This window comes from Zosterops lateralis, assembly GCF_965231275.1.
Source record: "Zosterops lateralis genome assembly, chromosome: 5".
NCBI classification, from domain to species: domain Eukaryota; kingdom Metazoa; phylum Chordata; class Aves; order Passeriformes; family Zosteropidae; genus Zosterops; species Zosterops lateralis.
This window is the reverse complement of record NC_139766.1, coordinates 69,245,374-69,262,585: the sequence shown is the minus strand read 5'-3', so window position 1 is coordinate 69,262,585 and position 17,212 is coordinate 69,245,374. Positions and strand designations below refer to the sequence as shown.

The window sequence follows — 17,212 nt, the reverse complement described above, 5'->3', positions numbered from 1 at the left end:
GTATCATTAGGATATCTACTACAAATTATTTTTTTAAATCCACATAGCATTTGAGAATGGGCTTGGTGATACTTCACTTGCCTTGCAGTTCTAAATTGGCATTAAAGCTGCACCTCAGAAGTTTTGATGCATCCTAACCTTGAGTAAGGAATACTTGGAGCTGTATTATTACAGCCTCCTTTTTCCAGGGCTGGTGTTCTTTGCTGCCAGGGGGCACATTCCTGTTCTTGCTGGGGCAGCTGTAAGAGCTCTAGACTGTTCTATCTCCCTCCCAAAATGAATCAAAAGTTCTCCTCTTCCCTTTGCCTTGATTTGGATCATCAGGACATCGTGACATGCTGCAGGCAGAGCCCGAATTTTTGGCAGCAGCAGTAGCACATATCCAGAAGTATGGGAGTGCTGGAATGGAAAGCAACATATGCTTCTGGCTCATTTAGGACTGGTGTTCCTGCCAGCCAAACAATACCAAGGATTTTTTGCAACTGGCTGTTTGGATTGTCCCTACCTTTCTGTGGGCTCTTCTTTTGCCTTTGTTTTTGTGGGGTTTTTTTGTCCTGGGATTTTGGAGCTTGTTTGGAGGGCATGAATCTTACATAGAACAGGGCTGCATTCCTCTTCTAAATCAACCCTTGTTTTCTTGCTGTTAAACTTCCCTTCTTTTCGATGCAAGGCTCTTTGTAGCTAGGGCTGCCTGTGCCTTTTTTTACAGCCACGTGTCTCCTATACTTGGAGCAATCTCCTTTCTGGTATTTTTTTAATATTCTTCCTCCTTATACTGTAGAGATTTGATTCCAAAGTCATGGATTTGATACCGCCTAACTTTTGTCTCTTGGTTTGGATTGTACGAGAAAGTTTTGTCCTTTCCTGCCACAATGTCACAGTTTCACTGCAGTGACATCTCTTTTAAAAATTGTTTTGCAAAAATCCCACATTTTGGATGCTATCAATGAATATCATAGTTAATAATCTTTCTTTTATCCTGCAGCATTTTTTCTTTTCACTTCTGTATTTTATCTTTTGGAAGGCTTCCTATATGTGGTTTGGCAGTAAATCACAATAACCTTTTTTTTTTTTTTTCCCGCATAATTTACAGTTGACATTTAACAAATAACTAAGTACTTCCTTCCCATCTCACCCACCTCCAAATAATTTGTAGATAAAATTAAAGTTGGACACAGATAATGAGAAAATAGCATTGGAAAGATATTAATTGTTGAAGGTTTTATTTTATCAACATATTTTATAGTTTTTTAAAAATTAATTTGTATTCTATTAACAATTTGCTTCCACAGAAGTTGTGTACAAGTAAATGTGCTCAAAGTATCGTGGACTTTGCACTCAGACCTCTGTACACTAAATGGCTTTAGCTGAACTTCATATTTGCCATGAAGAAAAGATTTCTTCTAAATATACTGAAATTGAGGAGTCTCATTTTAACAGAAGTACTGAGGGTGTTTTGAGGTAGGCCGTGTGTGACTTTGATGGCTTGGAGAGATGACATTTGCAACTTCCTCTGGTCACTTCTTGTGTGACTCTTTTGCATGTTGGAAGTGTGGTCATGATATTTTTGGCACTGAGCTGGTGTTTCGTGGCCTTTCAAATGAGTCTGTGCTTTAAACTCACTTGTGCAGATGCCTGTGTGGAGTGGCTGACATGGTAAGCCCAAAAGTAAAATGTGTGTCACCCGAGGCTGAGAATGACTGTGGTGGCTTTTTGGTGGCATTTGTGCAATTGATTTCTACTTGAAGAAGGGATTTTTACTTGTTGGGGAATTGTCTTCTAACTTTTAGGTCTTCTTGAGATCTTTAGTCCAAAGATGTTTAGGAATTTGCTGATTGGCAAAGGGAGAAACATGCCTGTAAATTGGGTTTGTCTCAGTTTGAGTTCAAGGAACAAGTGTTGTATTGATTTTGAATAAGGTCCTGTAGTTTAGAGCAATGTTTTGCACTCACCACTGAGAGGAACTTGTGTGTGTCAAGAGGAGCATTTTCACACACCCAGTTTGGGGGAGCATAGCCCACACTGTTTATCAAGTTGTGGATATCACAGCTCCATGGGAGAGCATTTGGGAATTATGTTCTCTGGGGGCATTGCTGCTCAAAATCTACTCGAAAATCCCCTCAGTCAAAGGGGAATTGTACATAATGTTGAGATCAGCTTAAGGTATTCAGCATTAAATCTTCCTGCATTCACACATGGCAGGTACCAGTTTCATTTTGTCCAAATTAAATTAGGCAAGACAGAACTGAGGAAAACTATCTACTCTTTATTTTTGGCTGAAATCAAGCCTCAGATTTAAAATTTTGGTTAGAAACTGTCTTATATTGAACTTTCAGCCCTTAATCAGGAAATAACAGGGGGAGGAGACAACTGGCAGATCATACCGTGTTTGTGGCTTTTTCTAGGCAGCATTTGTGTCTAAAGCTGCGTTTTCAGCAAAGGGCAGACAGACAAGCAGTGTATTGGCTGGTTCAGGTGCTACTCTGAGAATCAAACCTGGGAAAATCTAGGCAGAGGAAGATGGCAGAAATGTTCTATGCTTGATTTCTTCCTGCCAAAAAAGCCTTGAAGGCTTTATTCCTGTTTTAGGTTAGTTTCAGTGAGTGTTGCTTAGGCTCTCTTTCATCAAATGCTCTTTTATTTCTCTGGTTGTTCTTCCATTTTGATCACATTTACTGTAATAATGCTTTTCTCCCTCCCACTCCTACACGACAGCCAAATAATGTGTAACCTGATGGCTTATTTATCAACAGCATTGGTGATGGTGTTTGTTCCACTTTGTTTTGGAGCTATTTTGCAATATGGGTAATGCTTAAATGAGGTAAATTTAGTCAGCCTCGCTGTGACAGGCCCTGCAGCTTTCACAAAAGAAAAATGTGTATTACTGGAAAGGTGACTTATGAGTGGGTTTATTCCTTATGTGAATTTTGTTAGCATGTACTTTAATTTATTTGCCTTTTTTTTTTTTTTTCTTTTCTGTTCTCTCTACTGGGACAATGTCTGGTGATGGTGGTGATCTGTAAAATTGAGCCATTGAATTGATCTAGGCAGGAAAGCCAAACCAAACATTTCCATTCCTTTTTTCTGCACTTTTAGTCTGGCTCATCACTGGCATTCATTTTACACTGCATTCCTACAAAATATTGCTTTGGTACAAATGAAATATTAGTGAATTACTGAGCAAGTTTGGGTAAAATGAACAAGGGTTTGGAAACATCAAATGCTCTTAAGCTAGAACTAGACTTGGAGAAAGAAAAAGAGAATGGGACAAAAGCAGTGCAGGATTAACATTTACAATAAGGATGTTTGTGAAAAGCATTTTGGAAAATATTTTGAAACACCAGTGTGATGACTGCCTCTCTGGTTGTAATCAATTTTACAGTTAAGATTTTATTAAAACTAGTGAGTCTCATTGTCTTTCTTGAACAATGCCTTTTGTTCCTCTCCAAATGTGTTTTTGCTATATGGGAAACTTGTTTTAAATGCAAATTAATACTCCAGCCAAAAAGGTGCCTTTTTGACCTATGGATGTATCTAGGAAATACTTAGAGCTTGGAGCCATGATAAATTCAGTGGGTGAGCACCAAGGAAATTCTGCACGCTTTTGGACAAACATTTCCAATTATTGCAGAACCCCATAAATCTGTGAGCAGAACTGATCCTGTTTTACCTCAGGGTGTTCCTGTTCTTAAAAGCCTTGACAGAAAGCAGAAAATTTATGTAATTCTGAGCAATCCTTTACATGACCATTACAACCCCCTCTTTTACAGAGCCTTAATTCTTTGAAGTAGCTGAATTTTATCCATCTTGGCTTCAGTCTGCCAGATCTAATAAAAACCTACAGCATTACACTGCATATTATGGTTGTAAAAACTTCTGGTTGTTCTAATAACAAACACTTGCACGGGGTACAACGACTGGGTAGCATCTCTTTCGTTCAGGTTCTCAGGTGGGGATTTGGGTTTTAGCTGCAAAATCTGCATATGAGTAAGAGTCAGGAGACCTGCTCAACATCCCCCACCCAGGTGAGCAGCAGGGCTTCTGGAGAAGTGCATGTGTATGCTCCCTGGGTGTGCAGCTGGGCCATGGGACTTGTCAGCTTTTTGCAGCTTTTTCTGTGTTTCCCTGGCTTGACAGAGTGGGGACATGGAAAACCCGGAGCACCCACAATGCAGCCCTGGAGAGCTCCCCAGCAGGGCCTCCAAATCTGGCTCACAGTGCAGAACCAGGAAAGAACACATGTAATAACTGAATAAATATATTTTTGTTCATTCACCAATGCTTTTTTTTCCTTTCCAGTCTTTCAGAATGTTGCTTGCTTTTTACATGACTCTTGCTTACTCATATTTTCAGTAACATGTAACCTGCATCCCTTTAATGTTGGCTGCACTACTGTGCCCAGCCTGGAAAATATACCTGAGACTGGTGAAATGTCAAAGCTCAGTGGGACAAATTAGAGCTGGAGTAGCAGTCTGAATTCTGTGGTGTTCTGGATCAATTTTGGGTTTTTTTCTTTCTGATTTCTTTTAGTCCTTTTGCTTTATTTTTTTGTTGTTTCAGTGGCGGTAAAGAGTGTTCATTCCAGGTCAGTGTTTTTCAAATTTGATATTTTTAAGTTAGACACATGCAGGCCAAGTTCAGGCACTCCAAAATAAGGCTTAATCCTCATTAGTCCCCAGTGTCTGCTGCTCCCATTGAAATCAATCAAATGCAGCTTTCCATACTTCAACGTGATTGTGTTATGATTAAACAGACACTCATAAAACTCAGACAAGCTGGAATCAAGTTTCACATGAAACTGAATTGACTTTTTTTTCCTAATAGGATCCTTGGAATTAGTGATTACCAGATGCATTTAGAACGTGTGAAATGCCTGCAGGAATTGGAATTAAGAAGGGGGAGGGATGCCAAACACCTCAGATCTTCTGCTGGCAACCTTTCGTTTTAAATTTCTGCCCTGCACATAGATGAAGCAGCATGGTTTCTAAAAAATGTTCAGCTGTGGTTTCACATTAAGTTGATGTTACCAATAAAGAGAGTGACTTGTAATTGAAAACTTATTTGCTTATAAATAGCGGGTTTAGCTCTGGATGGCTCCTCACTTCATTTCAGTGGTCACTTTGCTGTCCTTAAGATGGGTCTTACGAAACCTATTGATTTTCAGTTCTAGCCGTTACCATAATGATATTGTTTGATCTAAAGAGAAGAATAAGGCTTCTGGGCTCCTTTTCTGATGATCTAAGTGTGTCTGAGGAAACATACCCAGGGCAGTCACCAGCCTGCAGCACAGGAGCAGGATGACATGATGTCAGCTCTGGATGAGATGACGTTGGTTCACTCTTTGTACAATCTCTTTTCCCACTTGACATGGAGAGGCAGTGCTTTATTTTTTCATTTTCAGGGTTTTAATTCAAAACCTCCAGTTTCAAGGGATTATCTTAATGTGGAATGCTTACTCTTGCCCTGTATCAGCTCTTTTCGCTGGGAGCTTGGTTTGGGACATTTTATTTGTCTCCCTTCTCTTTGGAAATGCAGTGCTAGAGAGTAACTTGCCTGACCAGAGGGAAGCTTGTTAGGAGCTTGTGGAGCACTTGAACAACACACACGTGCTCAATAACTTACATGTGACTCCTTTTCTCTCCAAGCTATTTAGATCAGGGTCATTACTCAAATTCTCTTAATTTTGGAGCAGTAGTTTTACTGGGCACTTCCATGAAGCATAGGAATTTTTTGGACAATGTGAGGACACGCTTGAATTCTAGAGTATGAAAAGTAGTTGATTCTTTTAGGATGATTAATAAAAGTCCTTTTTGCAACCCTTCCAATGTTCCTGTGACTGCAGGCAGCTTTGTTCCTTGGGTAGATTTTTGTCACCACAGCCAGAGATTGTTGTTGCTCCTGCCCTTGCAGAACTCTCCCTGACACAGTGGTGGACTTAAATAGAGGATGGTGCTGGGAAGGAGGAAGTAAATTCCTGGTTTGCTTGTCAACCATTTGTAGTTTATGAAGCATAAAATAGAAATACAATGCACTGTTATCTGTTCTCATTGTAATTGGATACTTAACTTTTTCTTCTGAGATTGTTGATTTTTTTTCCTTTCCCTTAAAAGCTCCTTTTTTTTTTTTTACTGTTCCTAATAGATTCACTGCGAGGAGCTCAAAATGAAGAAGAAAGATGCAGAGGGTTGCACAGAACTGTGCCCCCATCAGTGTATTGAGATGGAAAGGTACTGTGTTAATGTTACATGAAAAAACTCCTTTGCTAAAATTTTTGTGGGCACCTGCAGTTTTACAAGATAGTATTAGTTCTACTGATAATACTGAGAATATTAAGTACAATGCAGCGAGTATAATTCATCTGAGGCTGCCTGGCAGCCACCACAGGCAAGGAGCTGACCTGACTTAAAGAGCTGTTTGTCCCCTGTCAGCTACTGTACGTTGCATTTCCTGGCTGCATTTCCAAATTGTTTTCATTTGTCTGTCCTGCTCGTGCTGTTAGTAGATCACTGCAAATACCTCAGCCCTGTGTGGGAGATATGGACTCAAATGAATCATGGGCTTGTTTACCTCCAAAGGTTCATCCCAGCTGTGAGCCCACCTCAGTGAGGCATTGGTGAAGCATCCCCATCCTGGCCCAGGCTGAAGTAGGAGGCAGAATGGGCTGCTTGTGGTGATGCCTGATTTGAAAAGAGAGTAGGGGTGTCAAGTACCAGTTAAAAATGTCAGCTCTCTGCAGTTGCACTGCATCAGAGTCCCAGCTTTCCAGAGGAGCAAGCACATGTGAGATGTGAACAGACTCCTGGGGCTCCAGCTGAATCTGCAGGGCAAGCAGCCAGTCCAGAAGGGGCTGTGGGAGGGACACCATTCCAAAAAGGTACATACTGAAGCCAGGAAAGTGCCCTGAAAGGGGCACAGCTTTCCTAGGCATTCATCTCCACAGAAAAAGAGTGAGCACTTGAAAACATCTAGATTTGCCTCCCTTTGTGTCCTTTTAGCTTTCAGTTCTTTCAACACGTTCCTGCCACCTCCCCACAGCTTTCTGCATGTGTGCTTTTCAGTGGGGGAAATCATCTGCTCAGAGAGCACGTGCTGCTTGGTGGCTCTGCTTGGCCAGGGTTTCCAGCTGATTGATTTTCATGGTAAAAATCAATTCCCTTTCCACTGGTGTCCCACACGCAGCTATGTGAGGCCTTGGGGAGGAATCTGGGTGACAGTGCCCCACTCGCTGCCTCTCCAGGGAGACAGTTGTCTGCAACTCACTCACGGCTCATTTGAAGCCTGAGGAAGTTTAGTGGAAAGAATTTAAGTGGCTTTCCCAAGGTTTGAAAACCGTCCAAATGCTGTCCATCAGGAAGACAGTCAATGTCTTGGTAGTATAGTTAAGTAGAAGATCCAAGTGAAAGGGGGATGATGCTCTTTTCCTGATGTATAACCTGTGTAGGGTAACAGGAGTGAGGCAGTAGTGTGGAAACTCCTCAAGGGACAGGAATATCCAGGTAGAGAGAACAGCACCACGTGATAAGTAACATCATTTAATGCAAACCAACAGCCACGGTCGTCTTGCGTGTTGCAAATTTCCTGAGGGGAGTAGTCAAACACTGAAAGACGCTGAGTGCCTGTATATCAGTAGCTGTCCTTCTCCTCACTGAGCTGGGATGGATTATAAGTGCAGCTTCACTTAATCACTGCCCCCCACCTCCTGCTCTTTTTTTTTTCCTTTAGCTTGTTTTCACGGAAAACCAGATGTGTTTCCATTAAGAACGTGCCCCCCTTTTGTTGTAATTTGTGTAATTCTTAAAATTAAGCAAAAGTATTAAGAAATAATTGTTTCTGCTCACATTAACAGCACACAGCTTCTCCAGATGTGGCATTTGACAGCCCAACAGCTGCTGGCTATTAAATGTGCCTTAAAAGGCCCATTCCTTTGTCGTAAAGGGAACAGAAGTGTAGGGACGTTTATGGGGTGAGAGGCAGATGTTTTGGCTACATCAGATTTGAGGGAAAGTTTTAAGTGGTTTCTCTGCTATGGTCACAGTGCATGTTTTAACCCCTATCATACACCTTATGGAGCTCTCTTCTTGGCACTGGAGTGAGATTATTTCTAATCCCACACTGACCTGTGGGACATCTCATTCTGAAGACAGTGCAGTTCTGCCAGGTAAATGTCAGCTGATGCTTGGCTGGCTTTCTAGCTATGGTCTTGAAATACTGGTTCATTTTTTGAGGTGAGACTCAGGTTAAAATATTTAGCTAGAAACAATTTGAAATAATGTGCTGCCTTCTGCCTTTTTTTTTTTTTTTTCCTAAACTCACTTTTTAAGTGTCTATTCATCATCAAAGGCAGGTGTTCTTTTTGTGTTTGTCTCTGCACAGTATGCTTTATGCCCAATAAACTATTTTTTATGGTGGTACATGTGAGGTGGAACATGGAATGAGTGGAGCTCAATTTCAAAAGTTTTGGCTCAAATTCCTGAGCCTAAACTTTGAGCAGAGTGTTGAGTACTGGAAAAGGGAGTTGCACCACATTTTAATTATTCTCTATCAGTTCAGAGTCTGCTAAACTTTTAAGAGCTTATGGGGCAGCAAAATTTTTTTCCTGTAACAAAAGTCCTTTTGTCTTCTTGGCAAAATTTTATTCTTCCTATTGCTAACTGGACTGGAAATTCTTTGTTGTTATTTAGTCTTAACCGGAAAAGATTTTAACATAAAAATCCCAGTGTATTTGCAGGGAAAAAAATCTAAGAATTCTCTAAAACTGAATTAAAAGAGAGCAAAAATTCTGTAAAATCACATGGAACATAAAAATAGGCTCATTCCATAGATAAACTGTCATTTTTAAAAATTATATTCCTGATTTTAAATCTATTTCCTAGTACAAGTTACATTAACTATTCTGTAATTCAATCAGATTCTCTCCCTTATTCTACAGGCCTTTTTCTGACATGAAGTCTATTATCATAAATAAGGGAAATATTAGCTTAAACAATTTTTCTTGAAATTTGCCACATTTGTAGTTTATCTGACCAGTTCATTCTCCATAATTCAAATGCAGAAATTTCTTTCTTTCCATGAATTTACTTCCTAGGCTTAGCCAGGCAAGAATCCTACATCCCAAATGCCCACCCAAGGGGATGAAGCACATGTTTTACCATTAAACTCTGGAATTCATTTCCCATCAAAATATGAGTCCATGGTGTTGGCGTCTGGCTGTAAATCCTGGCTTAAAGCCTTTTTTCACAATTGTTTATGGTATGTATTTTTGCTTTCAGCACCACAAGAGAATGACCCTGACACACCAGCCTTGAAATTAATATTTCAAATAGAATTATGTGGCTTGGGTATTAATATTGTGCAATAAATGCCTTGGGATGTCTTGTAGGTATGTCCATTGTTGCCATGTAACTGCTGTGAGTAAGGAGTGATGCCACTTTCCAGTGAAAAACAGGGAAAAGCAAAGAGATGTAAAACTGGGACTCTTATGGAGCTTCTGCCTTCTTATTTGAGAAACTTCTGTTTTTCAACCTTCAGTCTGTGCTGCTCAACCCCAAAGCATGGGGCTGATCATATTCTCGCTCTCAGCTTAAAAATGGAATTGCTATAAAAAATTTGCAACCATTTATAAAAAACCAATCATTATTACTTAGAGTATTATACCATTATGAATAATATCAGTAATTGTAAATAGGGCAGTAGAGCATAGAAACTGAAGTGGTGCAAAGCTGGCGCGAAATGAAAACCATTTTAAAGGCAGCAAGTTGAACACGTGGGAGAAATGAAAACACCTTCAATGATGTGCACAGTGAAGTTCTGCATGGATATGACATCTTGAAAACCAAAGGGAACATGCCTGATTTTTATTCTTGGAGGACATGGCTTCTTGGGTATGACATGGAAATTGTGAGGAAGGTTGGGCTCTCTTCTTTCCCTGCAAGCTGCTAAAGCTTGTGCTGGGAATCCAGCTTCTTTCATTACATCTGTACCTTCTGCTTCCATGTAAAATACCTTAATTTTTCAAAATATGAGGGAAATTTTGCAAGTAACTCAAAGTTTACAAAGAAGAGTTAACATTCTGATCTTTTGTTGTCTCCTGCAGTAATCACAGCTTGCTTACCATGTGTAGTTTTTATATCTTTGTATACTTTAGAAAGCTTTAGCACATAGAAGGGATATACTTTGTCTTGTATGACCACAGAAAAATGCTTTTAATATTTTCTGAAAAGTTTTAATGGCACAGAGGTGTACCTGTGAAGTCCAGGAAACCAAAAGCAGTTTTAAAAACTGTTGTGTGCCAGAATCTCAATGCTGTGTGCCTTCTAGAGCTCTCTGGGGGGAGCTCTGGTAGTCTGCGTGTCTTCGTCTGGAGTCGCTCCTAATCACCAGTCCCTTGATATGTTCAAGCACTCACAGCATCTGTGTGCTCTGAAAGTCCAGATTCTAAATCAGATCTACACAGCAAATATGATTAATGTTCTAGCTCACCATAAATGTATCCGTCTGATTATCCAAGTGGCTGATAATAAAATGCAGATAAATGCAGTAGTATTTTCTCAGTCTAAAAATGAAGTAACTTTCTGACTTTCATGATAATCATCAAGCACACAGATATTACAGAGCAGAAATTGGTTTGTAGAGATCTGAGCTTTTTGTAGTTCTCTTTCTTTTACCCAGGCACAGCTGGGTCATGCTCTTGCCCAGGTAAATCCAGAAAGATGAGTGCAGAGAGAGGCGAGGGTAGGAGCAGCCACAGGTGAATATCGCCTACAGCTGCAACATCGAAATGTGGGGAGAAGAGCAGAGGAATGAACACTTCCTGGCCGAAAAAGGATATTAAAAGCCAACCCCCCATGTTTATGGGTTATTTCTCAGCTTGGTTCATGCTCTGACCTCAGGAGGTTGTGGTCACACGTCTCCACTTGCTTTGGCTGAACCAGCAGCAAAGCCGAGTGCAGCCTGCATTTATTTGCTGCTGCACTCCTGCCAGATTGCTGCTCATCTTTTACTGTCCTCACGGCTGCACCTGGCCATTGTTACTTTATTCTGAGTTTGTTTTTTTTTTTCTTAGGCTAGGCTGCTTTATTTGGCTTTAAAAGAGTTTAAGAAGCGCTGGCTACTTTGCCCGAGCTGGGGGAGTAGGTCGTGGTGGCAGCCGGGGGTGGTAAATTGCAGCAGCGAGTGGCTGCTTCCGTGCTGTGGCTTTGCAGTTCTTCTGAGCAGCCTCAGAAGCAGAGAGGGCTCTGCACAGGGTATGTGCACCTCTGTTACACAAAGCTGTCTCGAATGGTATCAGGAATTGGAGTCTAAATGGGCTGAAGGTGCTGTTTTTTCCAGGGAAGTGCATTTGAGAGTGCAGAGTGCTCACTCTGGCTGGTGCCTGGGGTCCTGGAACCTCAGCACAGAATTGCTTAGAAAAAGTGCCACTTGCCCTGGCTTATCCAGGATTTTGCAACGTTTAGCCAGACAGAGAAGGGCTGGATTTCTTTTGCAAGGCTCGTTGCTTTCCCCCTGCAGTTTTCTCCTTGAGGTGCCAGGCGGGTGCCCGTGCTGCTGCTGGGGCTCACCTGCCACCCACACACAGCTGAGGCTTTGGAAACTGCCCCCAGCCCTGAGAGCAGCTGCAGCCTCCTGCACCACCCTGGGGTTCATGCAAATGTGCCTTGGGAAGGCCTTGCTTATAATCCTCATGGCCGTCAAATACGCTTATCTAACTACCAGCAACAAGTAAAGAAAAAAGAAAACAACCAAAGAAAACCCAAACACACACACACACCCCCAAAACAAAACAAAAACACAAACAAACAAACAAACAAACAAAAACCCAAAAAAGAAAAACAACCACAAAACCCCTCTAGAAATTTACTAGCCCTTATTTGCTACTGTTGGTATTTTATTTCCTCTTGTAAATGGCTTTGTATCCATGCTTAGTGAAAATATATTACTGCTACAGTCTCTGTGTTTTAAATATGGGGCATTAAATGAATAGACTATCAGCATGAAATTCACCACGCTTATTTATTCTTACGATTAAGATAGATGGGTTTGTTTATTGAGTAGTTTTATCAATTTTGCTTTGGGAGTTTCCTCAGAACCTGCAGTAGAATCCTTGAGGATCGATTGCCTGTCTAAACTTCAGGAGGTATAATTGATAAACTCCTACAGCTTTCAGTTTTTCTGGTGGTTCAAATAAACAATTTTGTATTCTTTGCCTAAATCAAGAAGTAATCTTGCTATAACAGATTGGTGACATTATTGAGCCTTGCAGTTTGCTTTCTGGTCACGCATTACTTACATTTAGAATTGGTTTGAGTTGATTAAACAATGACATCTAAGCTTGCAAAAGAGATGAATCATTCTTGATAACTTGGGTTGATCTAGGAGATTTAGGGGACTGTGTTAATTACATCTCAGTTAATTATCTGGAAGTCACATTCTGCCGTTACAGTGTATCAAGTGAATCAGCCCTAGTTGCAAATTTGTTCTGTGAAATTGGTACAAGTCCTTATGTGCACCTAAGCCCTGTATGTCCTCAGCAGAGAGACTGAAAGAAAAGAATTTTCCCGTTAAAAATAGATAATTTTAAATTTTTGCAACAGACAAATTTATTTACAAGACACAAATGCTTTTAAAAGGAACCTTTAAGGAAAAAAATTGAAAATGCATGTCAGGTGTCTGCTGCAAAGTGTTAGAGGAAACAAAATGTGCCATCAAAAGACTTTGTGAATGGAGCACCTAGTTTTACAGTTCTAAACCTGTTCAAATATTCTGATTGCATTTTTGCTGAAGTTGAATTTAAAACTCTTGAAACTGAGTGGGTGAGGTTGGGGGCACATGGCAGCCTTCATATAATCCCCAAAAGGGTCAATTTGGATTTTGGAGCTGAAAAGTGGTACAGTTCACAAAGGCTTCTCATGTAAGTATTTTAAATGAATTTCTGCCACAAAGCACTTAGAGATGATGGTGTGTCACTGTTCTGGTGCTCTCTGCTTGTGTTACCAGGGAGGAAAGGGGCAGGAGATTGGTGCAGGACCAGCTCTGGGTTCTCACATTCAGAAGAAAGCCTCAGGTTCTGGTGCAAAGTTTAGCACTGCTTTTTCTTCCTAAGCAGGTGTGAAAGTAAAGAGCTGGATGTTGCAATAAGGAACCTGATAGGGAAGAGCAACACTTCTGAGTCGTGCGAGGACCCCAAACCTCTTGCCCAAGAGAGGCTGAGCCCTCAGAGAACTTCGTGTTCCCTTAAGGTAATCACAGTGTGCTTTTGCAATGTTTATCTGCCAGGAAAGAACGTTCAGGGGATGTTCCCTGCGGGACTTGACTATGCATGAAACTTTAGGATTTCTGAAATGATGCAATGAACTTGCTACACTTTTTTTTTTTTTTTTCCCCTGATATTGCTACTTTCTGGTATGAGGAAGAGTGACTGAGAAGGTTCATTTTATAGTGCTGCAAAAGGTCAGTTAAACTCACTGATTATTATCCTAAGTGACAAACCCTGTGGCCAGATGTGCCTTTTGGATAACACAGGTCCTGTGTAACCCCCAGAACACTGTCATATTTGATGCATTTGGAAGTTCTGATTTAACTGGGAACGAGCAGAGGTGTGGGACACAAAGACCTGTGGAAGTGTCAGAAAGGCTTTTAGATGAATAGGAAGAGAGGAGAAGGAAAATGATGATGATTCAAACCCACACTTCTGTGGTATTGCGAACAGAAAATCGTAAGCCACCTGCTAAGGCGGTTGTCTTTGCCTGCAGTGAAGCAGTGGTTAACAAGCCTGACAGAAACTTGTTCTGGGTTTCCCTCTCAGTTTCGCTCCTCTCCCCTGAAACAGCGAGAATAGGAGGAATTTCCCCCTTTTCCACAAACTGGGAATAGGAGCAGGGAGGGGTGCAGAGGAGAGGAGTGATTAAACCAGGAATGATCCACCTGCAAGGGATGACGCTCTTACCTGTGTGGCTCCAGCACGGGATGGGGAAAGGAAAACTCTGAAGGCTGCACCCCGAGGCGCGATGCAGGAAATTGGTGAGGAGGTAAAAGGGAGATGACTCTTCTACGAAACCCGAAACTGCACACGGCTCCTTTCACATGCAAACCGCCATCTCCAGAATGACTCATGACCTCAGGCATGAAGCTGAGCCGAGCCTAAGGAGACACCGCAGGGTCAGACCAGTGGGATTAGAAACGGTGAGAGAGAAGCCAGAGGGAGGGATGGGGATTCCCGGAGGCAGGGGAGAAATAAGCATGGCGAAGCAGAAGCCAGTGCAGAATTAAGCTTTGAAATTACAAGCCGCAGATGATCCGTGGAAACACCAGGTTCCACATGTCAGCCTCTCTCCAGCAGAAGGAGATATAGGAAAGGATTTGGGGGCATATGGGGAAGAAAGAGAACAGATGTGCTTACATGGACCCTTTCTGAGGAGTGCTGCAGTGCTTCACACAGGAGACTGTGGCACAGTATTTAATCTGCGGTGCTTTTATGCTGTTTGCATTTATAGCACTTCTTGCCTAGAAAATAAGTGTGTGTGTGTGGTTTTCAGAGCTCAAAGAGGGACACTTCATGATATTTCTGCACTAGACACATGCTAGCTATTTTTTTATATTTTTTTTTTCTCTTTTTAAAGTCAAGCAGCTTTTCACATGGCTGGTTGTTGAGCTGGGCTTCAAGTGAGTGACAGCTTGACAGTTCTGATGAGCTTCAACCACCTCAGTGTAAGGCGCTGGGAGTACCTGTCTTGGATTGTGCGTTGTGGGAAAGAAGGTCCTATTTTTAACACCTAGTAGATTTTGTGAAGATCATGAAATAATATTTTAAAAAGCCTACACTAGAAAATATCTGTTTGTGAAATTATGCTGATTTGGACTTAAAATGAGGGGTGAATTATATGTTTAGGAGTTAAGGAAAAGTTAATAATTAAACAAAAGTGTACCCTTCCCTATAGTGTCAGTCATTCATCAGGAAGTTATTTGTCAGAGCCAGCAAGTCATTTTCATTCTGTAACTTTTTTTCTGGAATGAAGAGTACAAATTGCACTTTGCAGAAAGGCCTTTCCATCTGACATTAAATCGCTTTCAAGACTGATCTGTAAATGTCCATAAACAATTTCCCCTTTTTGCCAGGATTTTTTTTCCATAAATATGTATGACATTAATGTGGTTTTAAATGCAAATATTTGAGAGAGAGTAAATATAGTTTCTGCAGAATTAACTTCTCAGCACATCCTTCCACTCTATGATTCCTTCAGTTTGCAGCTTGTCCTGATGCTGCATTCTCCATTCCAGGAAAGGAAATAGGCTTGCATTCTTTATATTTGCAAATTGTCATCCAATTATTTTCACATGAAACTTGGATTTTCATCAGCAGGCCTGAGTTTGCAAATGCTTAGGTACTTAGGAGTCCATGCCCTTATGGTTAGTGGATAAAGGAAATTGTGAAACAGGAGCCTGTGCTGAAATAATTTGATTTACACTGAAACCATGTCTTGCTGTAATTCTATCTTAACATATTAAGACACAAATTTGCATCTGCACCTATTTTTTCTGTCAGAAGGAGTACGTAACTGAGCAGCACAAAAGGCTGAGGCTGACACACTCACTGAAGGGAAAATCCCTTTCTAGCACACCTCTCTGGTGAGGCACAGGGGCCAGGTTGAGGCAGGAAGAGACAGATTCTTCTGGTTCAAGAGCCAATTTTATTCTTCAGCTAAAATATCTTATTTTTTTACCATTTTACCACATTCCTCAGTATGGGAAAATGGATATCGTGGCAAACACTGCTGCAATAACAGCTTCAGCAGTAAAACCAAAAACAAAGCTCAACTGAAACCTAAGCAAAAGTAAGGCTCCACAAAAGCCACCAAATTTTAACCCAAGTAATCTCAGAGTTAATCTATCTTTTACAGGTCTGCAACTGAACAAATATTTTATATACATTTTTTAAAAATTAAAATAAAAAATCTCCAACAAACCTTACAGTGGATGCATGATCAGCTAGGAAAAAATAGGACTGTCATTTCATACAATTTTGTTATCAAGGAAAGCCTCGCATTTGCTTCCATTAAGCCTTTTAATGGTTCTTGGTTTCATTGCAGTTGCTGAACAGACAGAATTTTCAGAAGTGAGAAATGGTTTTCATTATCTGAATTTGAGTGATATTTTGTAATACTGTGACACAAGTTGTTCCCAGAATTAAGATCCAGTGCTCTGAAAATGAGATCTTTTATCTTCTTGTGGTGCTGAGGCTTGTGAGAGGATTCAATGATGGCCACAGCTCCAAAGCTCTGGTTTTTCTCCCACTGCAAGCTTCCCAAAGATGCCTAAAAGGCCCTTATGCTCAGGAAGTCCAGGTCATCCTAGAATACAAACTAAAACATTTCTCATTTTTAAACAGGACATTAAAATAAAACAAAACAACAATCTCAAAGTTGCTACTAATAAAAATTACAGAGTATCATGGAAATAAAAAAAAAAAATTAAGAGGCTTCTAAGTTGCTGTTAGATGCCACTTGGGAGTTAATTTAGGGAGTGTGAGGGGCAGCAAATTCTCCCATTTACTTCCTGAGCAGCTTTTTCCATACCTGGCAGATTTTTGGGTTTGTGGCTGCATTTACAGCCTTTTTGTCAACTGGAATTTTCCAAGCAATTTAAAACTGTGTGTTTTGTTCAATAGCTTCAAACCTAGTATAAAGGCTTTAAAATATTTGTGGGGCTTTTTGAATTCTGAAACCTGATAGGTCTGAAAGTGTCTTTTTTTCAAGGATTTCTGTATGTCTCAGGTTTCTGGAGTGTTGTTGTACACCCAAGATTTTTTTTCTTGATAGTAGTAAACACAAACAAGTATAGTGTCTTAATCACTGCAATATCAGTGAAAATTAATGTTGTCATCTCCTTCTCTTTTTAGTGCTATTAAGTGTTTTCACCAGAGACAGGGAATGATTTTGCTTCAACCTCCCAGTTTTTGCTGGAAGAATACCACCAAGATTCTTCTGAAGAGCTTGACTTTTTGTTCCCTACTCGCTGACATTTCTTCTGTTCATACAGATTTCAGACATACTCTTCTCTCTCCAATCTGTTTTTACAGATTATCTTATTACTTATTACTGGTTTTATTCCTATTAATGCTAAGGTGAATGAGACAGGCACTGAGAAGTACTTTAGTCTTAATTCTATTCTGTGCAATTTTATGTAAAATCTTTAAGTCATCATTATTGCAGTCCTGAAG

The 17,212-nt window shown here is 40.6% G+C and overlaps 1 protein-coding gene across 3 annotated transcripts in view; it reads left to right on the top strand.

Annotated features, from left to right (window-relative positions):
• The first annotated feature begins 961 nt into the window (after positions 1-961).
• TNIP3 (TNFAIP3 interacting protein 3) overlaps positions 962-17,212 on the top strand; it is a 45,292-nt gene continuing 29,041 nt past the window's right edge. Inside the window, exons 1-3 of one of the 3 annotated variants that reach the window (XM_083861983.1) lie at positions 962-1,461; positions 6,142-6,227; positions 13,103-13,235. In XM_083861983.1, the coding sequence (XP_083718109.1) occupies positions 6,163-6,227; positions 13,103-13,235 (198 nt within the window). In that variant the 5' untranslated portion in view covers positions 962-1,461; positions 6,142-6,162. Of the gene's footprint in view, positions 1,462-1,581; positions 1,657-6,141; positions 6,228-13,102; positions 13,236-13,941; positions 14,179-17,212 lie in introns of those variants that run through there. The other 2 variants (XM_083861982.1, XM_083861984.1) reach the window with 2 other exon arrangements.